The 16,668-nt window shown below is 39.5% G+C and overlaps 1 protein-coding gene and 2 long non-coding RNA genes across 3 annotated transcripts; 1 reads left to right on the forward strand and 2 right to left on the reverse strand.

Moving 5' to 3' along the window:
- Positions 1-1,577: 1,577 nt before the first annotated feature.
- On the reverse strand, positions 1,578-11,138 carry LOC145459437 (bifunctional methylenetetrahydrofolate dehydrogenase/cyclohydrolase, mitochondrial-like). The gene is made up of 8 exons (XM_080338071.1): positions 10,956-11,138; positions 9,964-10,148; positions 7,758-7,889; positions 6,231-6,374; positions 5,224-5,424; positions 4,812-4,937; positions 2,730-2,828; positions 1,578-1,971 (listed from the first exon to the last, which is right to left on the reverse strand). The coding sequence occupies exons 1-8, from the start codon at positions 11,069-11,071 to the stop codon at positions 1,922-1,924; spliced, it is 1,053 nt and encodes a 350-aa protein (XP_080194197.1). The 5' UTR covers positions 11,072-11,138; the 3' UTR covers positions 1,578-1,921.
- A 3-nt stretch (positions 11,139-11,141) lies between these two features.
- Positions 11,142-13,052, forward strand: LOC145459439 (uncharacterized). Its single transcript, XR_013921417.1, has 2 exons — positions 11,142-11,854; positions 12,609-13,052. It is a non-coding gene; the product is annotated as an uncharacterized LOC145459439 (long non-coding RNA).
- LOC145459438 (uncharacterized) lies at positions 12,292-14,668 on the reverse strand. The gene is made up of 3 exons (XR_013921416.1): positions 13,981-14,668; positions 13,749-13,907; positions 12,292-12,575 (listed from the first exon to the last, which is right to left on the reverse strand). It is a non-coding gene; the product is annotated as an uncharacterized LOC145459438 (long non-coding RNA).
- Between the last annotated feature and the right edge of the window lie 2,000 nt (positions 14,669-16,668).

Genomic DNA, 16,668 nt, shown 5'->3' on the forward strand with positions numbered 1-16,668 from the left:
GGGTCAAAAAATGAAGACAACCATAGGGCATGTAGGTACACTCAAGGGACAGCATATTTTGAAATCCAAAAAAGAGGACAATTTTTAAAAGTTATAAAAGAAATAATAGCGGACGAGAAAACTGGTTATTTAAAAAAACGTGGAATATGATTGGGTTGACTAAAAACAAGGTCATTTTTCCAACTCGAGTCCCAAAAGACCCGCTGCCATGTCAAATCGGTTTACGTTGGCCATTTTTCAGGCGAATTTATCGTAATTGCAGTCGAAATCCAGATTTTACGTCATTTATGACATTTTTTAGTTGTTCCCATACACAATCGCCTGGATGTCAAAAGCTACAAAGAAAGACGAATTGTCAAAAAGGATGACATCTTCGATTTCATCAAAAAGAAGGCCAAATCCTCCAAAAGGAGGACGTATGGTGATTGGTAACCCTAGCCAACCCGGACCCTTCAATAACGGCTCTGAGAATCCATGACGCTAGAAAACATGCGAGGCATGCGAGAAGATTATGATTTTATATGTCACTGGCTAGCTTCTCTGCAAAGTTACGTGATCCTCGTAAAATGCACCATCGAACTGGCTTGCGCTGTATCTTGTTGCTATGGCTGACGCCAGATCGAATACTAGTCCACACCACGATTCATGCCGTTGCTCGGCAGCAAAATAGTTCTACACAGTTCTTGGGCGTGGTATAAAATCACGATTTTGGAACACGTCCACGGAACGTGCGGCACCCATCGTCGATAGATCCACGCCGCATCACGAAAACAATACGAATAACTGAGATCGATATATGCGCCACCGCGAAGCTCTGCAGACATACGTAAAAGTGACGCTGGTCAAGCACCACAGCGTACTACTATAATTATAGCATCCGTTGCATCACTATGTAATGAACGGATGGAAAGATATTTATCAATCTAACATTGACCTAGGAACTACTGATAATAATGCCCGACATAACAGTGTTCAACTGTTCAATCAAGCACCACAGCGTACTACTATAATTATAGCATTTGTTGCATCACTATGTAATGAACGGATGGAAAGATATTTATCAATCTAACATAGACCTAGGACCTACTGATATTAAAGCCCGATATAACAGTGTTCAACCAAGCACCACAGCGTACTACTATAATTATAGCATTCGTCGCATCACTATGTAATGAACGGACGGAAAGATATTTATCAATCTAACATCGACATAGGACCTACTGATATTAATGCCCGATATAACAGTGTTCGATCTTTATCTTTCCATTACCATCCGTGTACTCGTTCTTCTTCGCAACCTGTAGTGCCAACCTATTAACCAACGGCGACATCTCCCCTGCCTGTCGCCTCGGCACCATTGCCAGGGGCGCAAGCATCAACGCACCATCAAATTTTCGACATGACATTCTGACGTCATTCATGACGACTACGACACAATGGATATTCATGAAGCCACGACATTCAAGAAAATTTCGACCGTCATGTTTGCCCTGGCTACACCAAATGCAATCAACTCCTCAATAGAACAACCCCGCGCCTCTGAATCCCCAGCAGACTAACCAACATAGTCACACGAATTCAGTTCACGTTGTGCAATAATTATCAGGCAAAATTTCGTGACATGGTACACCCAATAAAAACGAATCACGAATATACATCATACAGCCAACCTCACAGTCTACTAAAAGCTACACAGCTACCACGGATCGCGTGCGACTCATTTTGGATCCAATATAAACAGGAAATATGAAACACATTTTGATTGCGACTTTTGTGTACATAAAGTGATATCAGGCTGTGCTGTTGTTGACTCCCGGTCAACCTCTACAGATGGTAAAGTCAATTAGACGAAACCGGCTTCGAATCTACCACCGCCCAGCTATTGGCACCATATCCGCACACGAAGCAAAGTGTTGCCCGCCTATAGCCGCCAGAGTCTGGTTGAGGATGGTTGCTCGGCTTTATTGAGCTCTGATCAAGATGGCAAAATGAATGACACGAAGTTAAAACGGAACTCAAGTGCACGGTAAAAGTACGTGTGAAACAGTTTTCTCATCAGTTACAGAAACGAAGTCAAATGTGTGCACTGTGCAATCGTTTAAAGCCATGCAATAGATATATTTGTGTAATGGAGATGCTATGGGCTAGCAGATCGAACAAATGTAACAGTTTCAGACACAGTTTTCAGACCAAACACAGGTTATTCGTAATATAGGTAATATAACCAAAATTCGACACAGTAACAGTCGATAGCATTCAATTGAAAGTAGTCACGGTTTGACATATGGAATTGGATGGCTATTGAGTACAAGAGCTTAAATACTCCAATTTGTGAAATGATAGTAGCTACTAAATGCAATAATATAGGGTACCGGAATTCTAGTCACTCGAAAAGATGTGCTCCCGCATTCACAGTATTGAGACATGCCCATACACACGATATGAATTTATACATTAAAATGGGTTTCACCCTAAGCTGAACTTGAACTGCTGAATAATAATTTTAAGCCAAAAACAATGAAAAGTGCCTTTTGAAAGCGGTCTGTTAGAGACAGTATCAATCAAAACACTTAATTATAAATCGTACGGAACTACACGCTATCACAGAGAAAGTTCAAAAATAAACGTCATTGGCTACAAGCCGTCAAAATCCCTACCAGGGGAACAGCAACTAAATTTGACACAGTGTAAAATGACAAAGAGCGCGAACACTCAGAAGACGATTTCACCTTTCGACGCGATCAGCGTGTTTCTACAGAGCATCGCCACAGTCATAGGACCGACGCCACCAGGTACGGGTGTAATGTAGCCGGCAACTTTTCTGACACCTGCCAAGAGATCGAATTGTTATCAAACTCAAACACACTGGCACACTTCATAGTATCTCTGTTAAAATCTCCGAGTTACATAATGATGGTATCACAATCACATGGCTATAGTAGCTGGAAATACGTTGAAAATTTCAAGATTCAATTCCCGGAAAATATGTTATAGAACGGCTGATATAGTGCATCTTCTCAGAGTTAGTCACTAGCATATGAGCTCAAGAATTTCCCATAGGAGTTTGTTCATTCGCCAACCAAAGAAATAGGCATTGCACAACCAGTTCTAGTCAAAGAATGAGATATGTCTTATTATAATTGCCCAACAGATATAGCATGGTAAAGGCATTGGGAACTTAACAAGCAGACGTAGCCAACCTCAACGAAATTTACTTGGTGCTGCAAATCCATGTTAACGATGTGTCATACAAACATTATATCACCAGGCCCTATATCAGTGGTTCTCAACCGGTGGGGTCCGCGAAGCCTCTAAATTTACAAAATAGTTGATAACCTAATTCATATTTTTTTAATCAGGAAAATCGCGAGGCAGTTTTGCGTCATTACTAGGCCAAGTTTTTGCAACTTTTGCAACTTTTTTTACAGCTTCTGGAAGCTTCGTAAATACTCATAAAGTATGTAGTATGGTGTTTTAATCTGTTTGGAGGAGTTTTATGTTGCAACTTTTTGCAACTTTTGTCTATATTTTTCATGCAACTTTTATCAACTATTGCGCAAAATACGCTATAAAACTATAATAAAGACTAAATTATTGGATTTCAAGTGACAATGCGGCCCACCATAGGCGGCGGACGCAGGTATACTGGGTATGCCGTGTTTACCTAGCAATTTTTTCGGGCATGCGGCATACCCACTATTACATTAGTCTAGTCATGAAACTCCCTGAACCAACTGTGCGAACCCTATGTAAATAAAAATGTAACCATGATCGACTGAATAGCGAAGGAAGAAACGGACCAAGCAGACACCATGCAAATTTTAAACTGCTGGAACCTTACGAGTATCTCATACCCTCATGATTTCAAAAAATTGTATAAATGCAACTTCTGCAACTTTTGTTAAAATTAAAAAAATAAATGCAACTATCTCAGGCTTTTAGTGCAACAAAAACTTGCCCTAGTCATTACTAGTATTAAAGCTCCAGAACTCACATAAACAGAATGGCTGTCAGAGATGAAATATCCTACTGGGTAGACTCATTTTAATTGCTAAATTACCAATAGTCTACTGATACATATATTTTGCTGTTTATAGATGTATTGTTGCGAATTGTGGAAAAAAAGTTGGAGATTAGTGAGGCAAATCATGGTGACTGCAAAAAATCCATTTTCTCCTGTGATATACATAACCATTTTCCGATAAGTTCAAGATGTGGTGCTTGATAGAAATGACCAGGCTTGACGTTATATGTTCATTACAAAATTGTTTGTCAATTTTGGTGCAATATATTTTTGCGATCATACCCAAATATGTCGTCGGAAGCGTTCCGCGTTATTTCTACATTCACCACTACCTATCTCTGTGGAAATGGATTTTCTGCAGTCGTTCATATCAAATCGAAGGCGCGGATTTTCAAGACAAAACCACATATTTCAAGAAATACAGTTGCAAAATTCAATTTGATATAATAAAAGTCAACCCAATTTCTACATAAATAGGCCTATGATTTTTTTCAAGAAAAGACATTTTGTTGCTGATAATCACTAGCTTACAGATATCATTTGCACAAGATTGCACGATATTGGAGCTAAATTTGAACTAAAACTTCGGGAGGGTCCGCGGGGGACCGTGACTGTCCAGAAGGGGTCCACGAAGACAAAAAGGTTCAGAACCACTGCCCTATATACTTCAATCACCGATCGACAGATAAATAATTTCCATGGTAAGCAGGATACCACTGATCAAGTGAGATTCATGGAAACGCAAGGATGGGAACTAACAAATGTGATACAGATACGTTGCTTTTACCTTCAAAGTCGACATCCCCAACAAGTTTAGTTCTGCCAGTCTTTTTGTCCTTTATACGATTTATGCCCACGTCGATGACGCAAGCACCCTCCTTGATCATGTCAGCAGTAATAAGGTTCGGTTTTCCTAAAAAAAGTCCGAATTCAACACAGCAAATCACCAAAAGCAAATGTTTCCACGCAAAATAAGGATGAAACTGCATGAAATTCGCAGTATAATCACCGACGGTGTAAAAATGTTGCACAAAAAGGCAGAACAGAATCTTGGCAAGAAAGGCAGACACACTATTGCAGTCATTCAAGTGAAGTGGGAAAAGCCACATGCACAATTTGCCAACGTAGAGTGCATTCATGAAAATACAATCCAATGATATGTTAGGTCTACTCAAGCGTAGAATATAACAGGAACCTACCAGCAGCCACGATAACTATATCTGCCTGTTTCGTGAACACTTTCAATTGCTCCTTCGGTGTGAATCTGTGAGTCATCGTCACCGTGGCATCTCCGCCTGGCCTTTCGTGCCTATGGTCGGTGTGTAGCAACATCGCTATAGGCATCCCCACATTTTTGGAACGTCCGCACACGACAGCCGTTTTTGCGAAAGTATCGACACCTGATGGAGGAAAAATCATATTAGAGGAGCACCTGTAACCTGGGCAGCGAACAAATGCAAGAGTTCCAACTGCAATGATGAAGTCAATTACAGATGCCTTGCCACCGATTATCTAAAGTTGAACCAAGTCTCAAACATAAGAATCCACAATACGGCCCGCATCCAAATAGCAAGTGCCATGATAGTACATCATTAAAAATAACCCAATACACGTAGCAGATTAAGTATTCGTCTAAATATCGTTTTATGCAGTGCAGCATGGACTCACTTCTTTTGATGTATATAATATGGCAAGATATTCTTGACCATGTCATTAGTGCATGACGTTAATTTTACTAAAATTAGAAATTGCAAAATGGAAGAGGTTCAGAGGTTAGTCCCCCTCTCAAATATTATCATTTCTCGGCGGTGGAAGATTGCTCGTAACATCAGCTACTCTCGACACAAAATCGCATCGCTAAGGTACTTCTATACTTGGACAAGATGGAAATTGATGTACGTTACTGCAGTAAACACCAGTTCAACTTCATAGTCATCTGGCATTGTTTCATCGTAACAATTTTTATAAGAGGCTGGTATCAGCTCAGTGCGGAAGTAACTGGCTCCGCCAAACTTTCTTGGCCTCTTCTTTGATATTAATGTACATTGCTGTAGTAAACACCAGTTAAACTTCAGTCATCTGGTATTGTTTCGTCACAAGAATTTTTATAGGAGGCTAGTATCAGTTCAGTGCGGAAGTAACTGGCTCCGCCAAACTTTCTTGGCCTCCACATGGCAGGACTACGATACTTTGTTAAAAGTCTTACCGGAACGCTGTAACATCTCCCAAACTCCAGCAGGGGTGGCCGGCAGAATAGACGGAATATCGAGGCATAACCGTCCGACGTTCGTTACATGGAAACCGTCGACATCTTTTTCCGTTGTCACAGAATTGCACACTGTTCTTTCATCTGCAATTTTTATTGGAAAGTAACAGCAGGATGCATTGCAATACAAGTTGCAGACAATTTTGATTTATGTTGACTTGCACATTGTGCAACCATGAAATGCAAACATGCATGTGAATTCTCAAGCACAGATCACGCTATAAACGCTCATATTCCTATGAAACTATTAATGGGTTGAATGATGCTGCATTGATTCAAAGCCAGAAGTCAAATAAGATTACCCAAGTTCCATTTGTCGTCGCCCTGAGCTGACTGTTTGGTCAGGGTGAAATGGTATGGTCAAATCAGATTAAGGTTGTACTCGAAGCAAGTATGGAAAGAAGTCATGACCTTCCTTGATTGGATCAAGTCTCAAATCTGATTTGACAATAACATTTTTACATATTAGTTACCAGTAATTCCCATGTATTGAACATCGGTACATAAACGGTTCAAGCATCTTGGCAACTCGGTGCATTATGGTTTTGGCTTGAAATGAGATAATATGCGACAACTTCCAAAATTAACTTGCAAAAGCATATCTCAGAAATGCAGATAATACCTCATTTCACTCATGTATATTTTGATGTACACGAACTGTGTTACCGTCACACATATTCGTTCCGTCTCATTTTCTTCAGTTATTAGGCCCGTTAACATGATGAATTTACTTACGAGTTGAGGTATCTTGGATTTAGTCATGAGAAGGCTTGGAGAATGCAATTCCATTTACAAGAGCCTATTTGTATGGCCACGGCCATTCACAAATGTGCTTGGGGATTATGCTAGGCTAGTTGTAACAACCAGTTGACAGTCCTAGAATGGTCAGGCATACCTTGTGCATTTATCATCCACTGAACTGAGGAAGTCATATTTTGGGATATAGCTTCATATTTTGTGGTCACGCGTTACTGACACTAGAACCAAACACTTTTATTTCCATGTTGGTTTGGTACCAGTACTCACATAGTCCCTACGCCTATCTGCTATCTTATATATGACGTGTGCACGAGAGAGAGAGAGAGATATGGTATTCTTTTTCGCCTGCACCATCGAGATGCTTTGACGACGGAGTTGCGATACGGCCCCATCAGGTCATCTAGTCTGCGCCCCCGTTTTTTTTCTCCTCCATGCTATCCGTGATTGCTGAGCGCCTAGCACCAATTTTCGAGTCTTTGGTATGACCCGGCCGGGGATCGAACCCACGACCTACCGCTAGAGGAGCCGGACGTATAACCATTACACTATCTCGAGAATATGGTTGGTACTGAAAGCAAGATACTAACAAGACTGATACTGCTCATGCCGTTACTAAGTTCAAGACGTCTTGAAGAATGACTAAAATCGCTATGTAAATGAGCCTGTTGATTGTCAATTTGATAACCAAGTCATTAACGTGTAACTCACCAATGTGTTCCGGCAGAGGCAATTGGACAAGTAGACCGTCTACAGATGCATCATCATTGACTGTGCCAACAAGGTGCAACAATTCATCCTGTGTGACTGCTGTTGACACGTGTATTGTGTTGCTGGTTATTCCTGTTGAAACAACTTCAGTTCAAAGCAAGGATTGTCAATTGCAACCATGAATTGATGAGTGTATGATTGTAAAGAGAGAGCTATGAGCTCACGCGGATACCAATTAGCAGTTATGGACAAGTCTGATGACTTTGTCAGTCAACTGAACAGATTTTAGATAATACAAAAATATTATTGGCCTTTTACACCTTTCTTACTGGATGCAAGGAACAGGAACAGCAACTGTTCCGATTTGAATTCCCTTTTCTCACAACAAGTGATTATAACATCACTTAGGGAACGCCCTCTATTTGAAGGACGCACCCCTTTTCCTAGCCAATTGTGTGTTGCTTTGCTTCCAATGACGCCTCATTTTGAATAGGTCCTCCAATTCAGGAATTCAATTGTAAATATGACTCATTTTGTAACTAACATGAATTCAACCCACAAAACGTGCTGTGATGATGAAATACTTACATTTTGTTAAAGTGCTTTATTAATTGAAATTACCCAAAATTACATTATAAATTATTTTCACTTATAATACGATCTAATTTTCTACAAAAGTGATAACATAAGCCCAGTCAAAAAGTGTAGACAAACCAAATATTACGGATTAAATATTATTAGATAGGCCTACCGTAGCAAGACAGTTTCTTCTTCATTCACAAATAGCCAACAGAACAGATATTATAGATGCATTTGATACCAGCCAAGATTACAAACTACAACTATTTGCCTATTGACATGAATGTAACATGCAAATGTTATATTGGATTGCTGCTAAATACCAAATACAGTTTCTGAGTGGTCACTATCTCTATAGTTCTTGATATTTGTGCATCCACAACATTAATGCAAGACTAATGTTAAGTAGAAAATAAACTGGAGTAACTTCGATAACATATTAAGTCATGACACTGTGTACACCAGTGGTTCTTAACCTTTTTCATATCATTACCCCCAAGAAGAAAATCACGGGATTCAATAATCCCTTTTCAAAAAATAACAAGTTACAGCTTGCACTCAATTAATTGTAAAACAGCACAAGTAGGATGTCATAATGTACACTGAAATGCACGTTAGAAAGATCAAGTCAATGGGATCTGGCAGTTGTTGTTATCCAGTGGTCAAATCTATACCAAGGGTAGGATAATGGACAGCATCTCATGTAATTGTCAATCACAAACATATTTCGTTTTGATAGATACCATTGCAGAAACTCCTACTTCACAGCAATAATTTGAAGGAAATTCAATTAAAATGTTCAATACAATCAGGACAATGATTGGTTATTCATTTTGAAGGCGAACACAAAAGCCATTTTGACGATTCCAGACTCAATTTTGCTGACTAGAGTAGACCTCTACACTTTTCAATACTAACAACTATATTTCTAATACATTGATATTACATTATAGGTGTAAAGCTAAACTTAGACGTCCCTGTTGTCTTTCAATTAAACAGCATGGACAACAATATATGATCTGCACTATTGCAAAATAAATTGGACTTACCAAGCACTATACTAAACTACATTCGGTCCTGTTATTTATAATCACTAATGGTTACTATATCACAGCAGGGATGGTGTGTTAAGTGAAACGAAATATGTACAAGCTCGCAAAAGTATATGTTAGCCTACATTAATATTTACGTTTGAAAATACTTCAGTGCATTGTTATAAATACCGGTATATAAAAAACGTCAATTCGAATTACCCATAAAAAAATTGGTAAATTACCCCTTTGGGGGTAATTACCCGAAGTTAAGAACCACTGGTGTACACGATTTTTTGTTTGGAATTTCATTTTGAATTTTGGAAATGCTACTATTGTGTAAAATAAGGACCTGCACAAAGTGCACATCTTCAAGAATTTAAACAGCGGGCAACAGCATGTACCGGATATCAACAGCAAAATAGCGATTGCGGTAACTCGTGATCCAGATGGATGACTTTTTGCTCAATATTGGGTGCAGAACCGACAAAGACATCGGGCATGCACATGACATCATCAATATCATACTGGCCGACAAGTCATTCGCACCAATGGCGTACTAAACTCACATGAGAACAGATACTTTGCAAACATACCTACATCATTACAAGCTTTAATTTTATTCCGGACATATGTTTCACTAGCTGCATCGTTTCCCACTAGGACAGCGGTTAGATGTGGTGGCTTGTGACCTTCCTTAGTCCTGGAGGATATCTCCTGTTTAATTTCGTTTCGAATCTGCTTGGCCATCGCCTTTCCATCAATAATTTTAGCTTGATGTCTGCATGAGAAATTACGAAACTACAGCAATGAAACTTCAAACCACGCTTGTTTCGATTTTCAAGTCGATCATGATACAGTGGGCTACATGCCCCACGTCTCGCAATATTTCCTATCGTATCCAATCATTCCTGTTTTCTTGGGGCTTAATTGATGCGTATCACTGACTATGGTCAGGGTTAGGTCTAGGCGACTACAAACCAGACTGGAATCACTGGTTGTTTTCGGCAATAAGTTGCGCGTGACAGAAGGGTTTCTTCCATAGAATAATTAAGGAATGAAACGGAAAGTTGCGCGTGACATTTGCCACCATTTCCACTCTGGCAAAACATAGGGTTCTCCAGTTTTGAGAGAGAGGGTGTAATGTATGTGACAAGGGCTACGGGAGGAGCATGGCTCTAGAGCTGGAGACAATGATTCGCGTACTCAAATCTGAATAGAGCATTAATTCTAATGATTTGAGTTGAGTAGCACAGTAAGATATGATTTTTCAAGAACTGAAATTATACGATCCTTGCCACTGAGAGTTAATTTATCAAGAACTATAGTTTCGACAGTAATTTCAACTGTGGACGGTTGTATTGTAGAATACCAAACACATTAAAGATATGCAGCACGTTAGTGGAATGGAAATGACATATCTGCGAAGTCGAGATCAATCGACAGCATTGTCACAAAGTGCAATGAAATTCATAAGGCGTATAAACACCCAATAACGTGATGTAGAACTGGGATTTTATTACTTGTGGCCGCATTAAAGATACATTTCCACATCATTCACAACTATTTAGGAGCTGCTGCAACTCACCTTTTTTCTGAGCTGTGAAAAGTTCGTTTTTGGCTACTGGAATTCGAAGTTCGATACAAAGTTTGAAACGATAAATGTATCCGGCAGTATAGTGTTCTCGGTAAGACAGCCGCCATTGCCTTGATTCGGCGGCGTCACAGGCTCACTTCCTGGTTCCTTACAACTTCGAACTTCAAATTATAATAGACACTTACGTGACCTTTGACACGAACGAATCAGGTTGCAGTAGGATGTAAACAAAGAACAAGCCCGGGCAAGCTTACTATGAGCTCTTATGGAAAAGGGTTGAAAAATATAGGTTTTTAGCAAAATTACATTGAATTGGGAATAGCTGGCTTTGCTGAATGGTAATAACGTAGAGCTAGTATGTATATGCAGTGTTATAACCTACAATAAGCATGAATGATGGCAAGCACGCATCAGCATGGTATGTCCAAATGAATGAATTTCTGACAACTTTTCGGATGAAGCAACTATTGCTGTATTATCCTTAGTCGTATACTATAGGATTGTTGTAGCGAATAGAGTGTATTAGAGGAATATTGAGTCAGGATATGTGTGGTATCCATTATGTGGCGTTATATGCGTTCTATTTATGGAATCGACATTTGTATATAGTAGTCTACAGTCTGTATCATTATCTAGCAAATTACTGTTACACTGGACACTTGTCTGCATATTCAATGATCATATTAATATGATATATGTTAGGCAACATGATCTGTTCCCGGCTGAAATCGTCATTTTTTGTTCTAGCTCGTGTATTGAATCTATCAGGATAAACACTGTGCTAATAGCCTGCGTAACATGGAGATGGCTACCCAGACCTTTCCTGGTGTGCGCTTTTACCTTTCCCAGAGCCAATGACATGCATGGAAGAATGTAAAATCTGGATAAAGGCATGTGGACTTCCTTGTAGTCATCTGAATTCTCATTTTATTAAGAAAATGACATATCTATTATTGTACCAAAAATATTGAATCGTGACATAATCTAGAATCTAGATCAGTCGTTCCCAACATGGGCGATTTGGCGGTCTAGGGGGGGGCGAAAATGACGAAGGGGGCGACAGGGGGGCGAAAATGGACAAAGGGGGCGAAAATAGCGAAGGGGCGATTCGGGGGGGCGATGACGCGTCAAAACGGCTGACATTTTTTCAATTTTTTTTTTATTTTTAGTCAACCCACGGAAATTTAGTTACAAAAGTGTGTCAAATTAGACATCGAGCCGAAAATTTGACCCTTTTTTTTAGTCAACCTGCCGATGATTACAGGTTTGTATGCCCAATTTTCGGTACACAAAATTTGGGGGGCGATGATCGGTATTGACCTTGAAAAGGGGGCGATAGGTCAAAAAGGTTGGGAACCACTGATCTAGATGAAACAATTCTGTGTTTCAAAATGAGTCCAATCTGAAATGCAGTCACACTTGATGCCACAATCGACTTGGTGTGTCTCGTTTTATTCCACTCCAGTTTTGTTGCTTGATGGTGTGTAATGTATTGAAATTGTTGAAAACAATGTATTCAATAATGAGACGAATAGTTGAAATTGGTAGCGGTGATACGTTGTACGAGTCGGACGAGTACGCCTTGATAGGTGCCTGCACAGCAGTATTGCTCTGTAAAATAAACATATTATATATTTTGTGCAGGCTTGATGGATATCTTTTATGAAGCTGCAGAAAGAGGAAGTCGATGGATAAAACGCAAGAAAATCAAATTTCTGGAAGAAGCATAGAAGCACAAAACAGTAAACTCGTCCAGGAAAATTACAAATTGACGGACAATTATTGCTAGTGAAGTTCAGTTCTCAGAGGAGCATCATAATGTCAAAAGATGCGGAGAAGCTGAAATTTTATGCTAGACTACATTAAATTCTTTCTGAATTGCCCGACTTATCCTACTGACGTCAAATTTATAGTATTGCTGTAAGCATAGTATTTAACCATTGGGTCAGCCATATGTAACTGCTTCATTAAATCGCGATTTGGCCATGTAGATATGTGGTTCTTGAAAATGCACCATTTGCATTCATTCATGATTTCTCAAATCTAGAATGATTATTGACTGTCAATAAATCACATACAACTTTGAAAGGATTGATGGATTGTGGTACACTTACTTTTGTGCAGGAACTATTTACAGGGAGCATTTCAGATCGAAATATTAGTTAAATATGTGGATTCGACAAGAAATGTAAGAAAATGATGGAGTTCAGCTATGGTGAGCCAGGCAATGCTATCATGGCAGAAAAGGGATTCACCATTGAGTCTGAAATCAAGAAATTGAATCTAGATTTAAATATTCCTGCACGTGATTTACACACCGTCAAATGCCTGAGCCAGACTGTTCCACAACAAGAAAGATGGCGAGAGAACGTATTCATATTGAACAGCTGATCGGAAGAATCAAGGAGTATAAAATTTTGTCTGGTGTCATACTATGCAGCATTGTGTATCACAACTAACCAAATATATATGGACTAATTGCATACTCTAATTCAAGATTGAAAATTAAAAATGAATGACGCAACATATTCGGCAATTGTGCAAATTCAGTTCCATTGTCAATATCGTAATGCCTAATAGCATGCTACGGATCGTAATTGCGCGGTGCCATGGTCAGTCTGTACCAACAGTGCATGTCTAGATATTCCAGTGGTGTGTATTATTGAAGCTCATTTAGATGCCCAATTTGTTGAATGAACAATTCTCCAGATGAAAATGTTCTAGGATTATTTGTGTTTGATGGAATGTTATAAAACTGAAGACACCAGATACACCAAAATCTACCTTGAGGCAGGAGTTGATCGGTTGCGAGTACGGTGGAGAGATTGCTTGTCAATCACGATGGAGCTCACTGATGCTGATGCAAATCACAATGTAGTCCTTTTAGCTTCAGGTGCTGGATTGTCTTAATCAATGCATATGCATGAGAGCATATATCAGAACCTAATATGAAAATAAATCATGGTTAAAATATCTATTGAAGGAGTCTCTGAAAAATGTCTTTTTCCTTACTTACCCTGTCTTACAAGTGCAAGACGAATCAATAATGGATTTTCCGAGAACGTGTATTTCCATTGAGTGTGTTATCTCACTTTTCCGCAAGTTGCTATAACATTGGCTGTTCACTAGAATATTGCTTCTAAAAAGAGTGGATTGTCTCCTCAATCTTTATCCCTAAATCGTGTGCATAGCGCTCCATGAAATACTTCGTAGCTTTCTCCGCGGTGTTAGAAGAAGATGCTGTTCCACTCAAATCCATAAATTCGATAGAATCTCCATAGCTTTCAAGTTTCATAATCAATACACAAAAATTGTGATGTGTGGCAGCAGCTATATTTTATAGTATATATATTTCTGAACATGAGATATGCTTGAAAATTTTGCTCGAGACCTGGAGCCTATGAAATCGTCAAAATATGCATTACCACAATCCTATAGTATAGTATACAACAATCGTCGCCTAATCAGAAAAGTTGTCAAAAACCCGTGCATTTGGACACAGCACGCTGGTGCGTACTTGCCACCATTCATGTTCATCCTAGATTAAAAGCTGCAACCACATACTAGCTCTACGCTATTACTATTCATTAAGGCCAGTCATCCCCAATTCAACGTAATCTTGCTTAAAACCTTCATTTTTCAACCTTTTTCCATAAGAGCTCATAGTAAGCTTGCCCGGGCTTGTTCTTTGTTTACATCCTGCTGCAACATGATTGGTTCGTGTCAAAGGTCACGTAAGTGTCTATTGGTAGTTTTCTTTCTCGACATGGTCGATTTGTCTTATATTTCTCACTGATATCGGTGACATTACGAATCTCCGCTAGGTGGCGTCCAAGATTAAACTATATTAGACGGCAAAGACTTCCAATCGAACACCCAACTTGGCCTCTGAACAGGACCGTAACTGCCGCACGAGCTCGAAGAGAGCCAAAATTATTTGGAAAATCAACGTAAATTTTAGAGCATTTTGTGGAAGATTTCGAACAATTTCAAAATTTTCTTCGCGCTTGGCGTGGTTTTGTTTAATCACATGATGTCCACTTTTTATTATGGGTACCCACAGCGCGCCAAGAAAAAATATGCATCATTTATGAAAAAATAAGCATTTCAGAGCCGGCCGTTACTTCTACTCGACACACCAAGACTTTTGAAGTTTCAGCCAACCAACATATGCGACTTCCCGCAGTGTGTTACCAAATAAAATCGTGACCGAAAATTACATCCGCATGTCGCCCGAAACCATCACAGGATCACAGTATATAGCCTTCGGAGTTGGATCAATTGTAATTTGTAATTGAGCTGAATCTAATTATTACATTTTTCCATGTAATTAATACGTTCGAGTTTTTTTGGGTTAAAGGGTATTCTACGTATCATGAATGAAGCATGATTAGCTAGAGATTGTTTCTAATTACTAGGGATGGTGTGAACCTCTGAAAGGTTCAGGTTCGTGTGAACGCGAACGTGAACCTCATGACGTCACGTGACGTCATATTGCTAATTCCAACCCTAAATTTCAGTGAGGTGATAGAAGTGATGATCCCTCTAATTTTGGACGAGTCTGCGCACACTCACCAACTCACTGCGCAGACCCTTGGACAACAGTGCGTAACGACTTAAAAAAAGGTCATCACGTCTGATTTTTTGTGCGCAACTTACTTTCTGTGCGCAGATACCGTGTCAGCACTGCGCATTTGCGCACGTGCGCAGCTTAGAGGGAACATTGGTGTTCGCGTATATATTAATGTATACGATACCAGATACCTATATAGCGACGACTCGGGCCACATATTGCCACAACGCTGCAGCACATATAGGCCTATTGACGTTTTAAACTTCGCCAAATGTATCAACTGGGGCAATCAAGTGATATAATAATCTCATAAAACTAATGTCTTCCGTCGATTTGCCAGCACTTTCGACGAGGACTTGCAAGGGAATATAAGCTTGCGCTTTAACGGTCTAGGCCAGACCGGACAATGTATTGCTACGTAACATGTAAAATATAGTAGGAAAAAAATGTATACTATTGGACGTGAATTGTTTGTGAACATTGCCTTTACTATATTTCATGGTTGACGAATAAAAGAATTCTCTCTCTCTCTCTCTCACGTTGATATTGAGCAGAGTGTAAAACGGGTTTCTATACTTGATACCGATCAGTGTTGGGATCAAGTCACTTCCTTCGAGTCACGAGTCATTTCGAGTCATTGAACATTTTGACTCGAGTCAAGTCAAGTCAATCGATTTTCGAAGGTGACTCGAGTCAAGTCAAGTCACTCAATTTTTGGAGGTGACTCGAGTCAAGTCGAGTCAAGTCAAGTCAAGTCACGAGTCAAGTCACAATTCAAGTCAAGTTGCCTCTTCGAAGTATGAGGCATGATAACGTCATTGCATTTTGCTAGCTGTCTGAATTACAGATTTAGTGGTCATTGATTCTGAACCAACCGATGAACGAATATAGAGTTAAATATACACGCAAGAAGGCGCTGTATCGCTCACATATACGAAGAACAGCTAAACTACATTAGTAATTGCATAGCCTCAGTTTATAGTTACCAGCCAAAATAGAGAATAGAGAAACGAATTCATAAGATGCAACACATTACCCATTTACAAATTGATATGATACAATTCGAGCCTGTGGCAATGGTTGAGGACTATACAAACTATGTTCGAATTCAATTTCAGTAAAAAAAGAGGT

This window comes from Botryllus schlosseri, chromosome 16 (assembly GCF_051294905.1).
Source record: "Botryllus schlosseri isolate E-star chromosome 16, Bs_hap1, whole genome shotgun sequence".
Taxonomy (NCBI): Eukaryota; Metazoa; Chordata; class Ascidiacea; order Stolidobranchia; family Styelidae; genus Botryllus; species Botryllus schlosseri.

Coding starts and splice junctions, on each gene's coding strand:
- LOC145459437 (XM_080338071.1), bottom strand. CDS start 11,071: ATGGCGGCTGTCTTACCGAGAACACTATACTGCCGGATACATTTATCG. Junction 4,938..5,223: donor TATAGTTATCGTGGCTGCTG/GTAGGTTCCTGT, acceptor GACTTTTTTTAG/GAAAACCGAACCTTATTACT. Junction 1,972..2,729: donor CACGCTGATCGCGTCGAAAG/GTGAAATCGTCT, acceptor CATCTTGATCAG/AGCTCAATAAAGCCGAGCAA.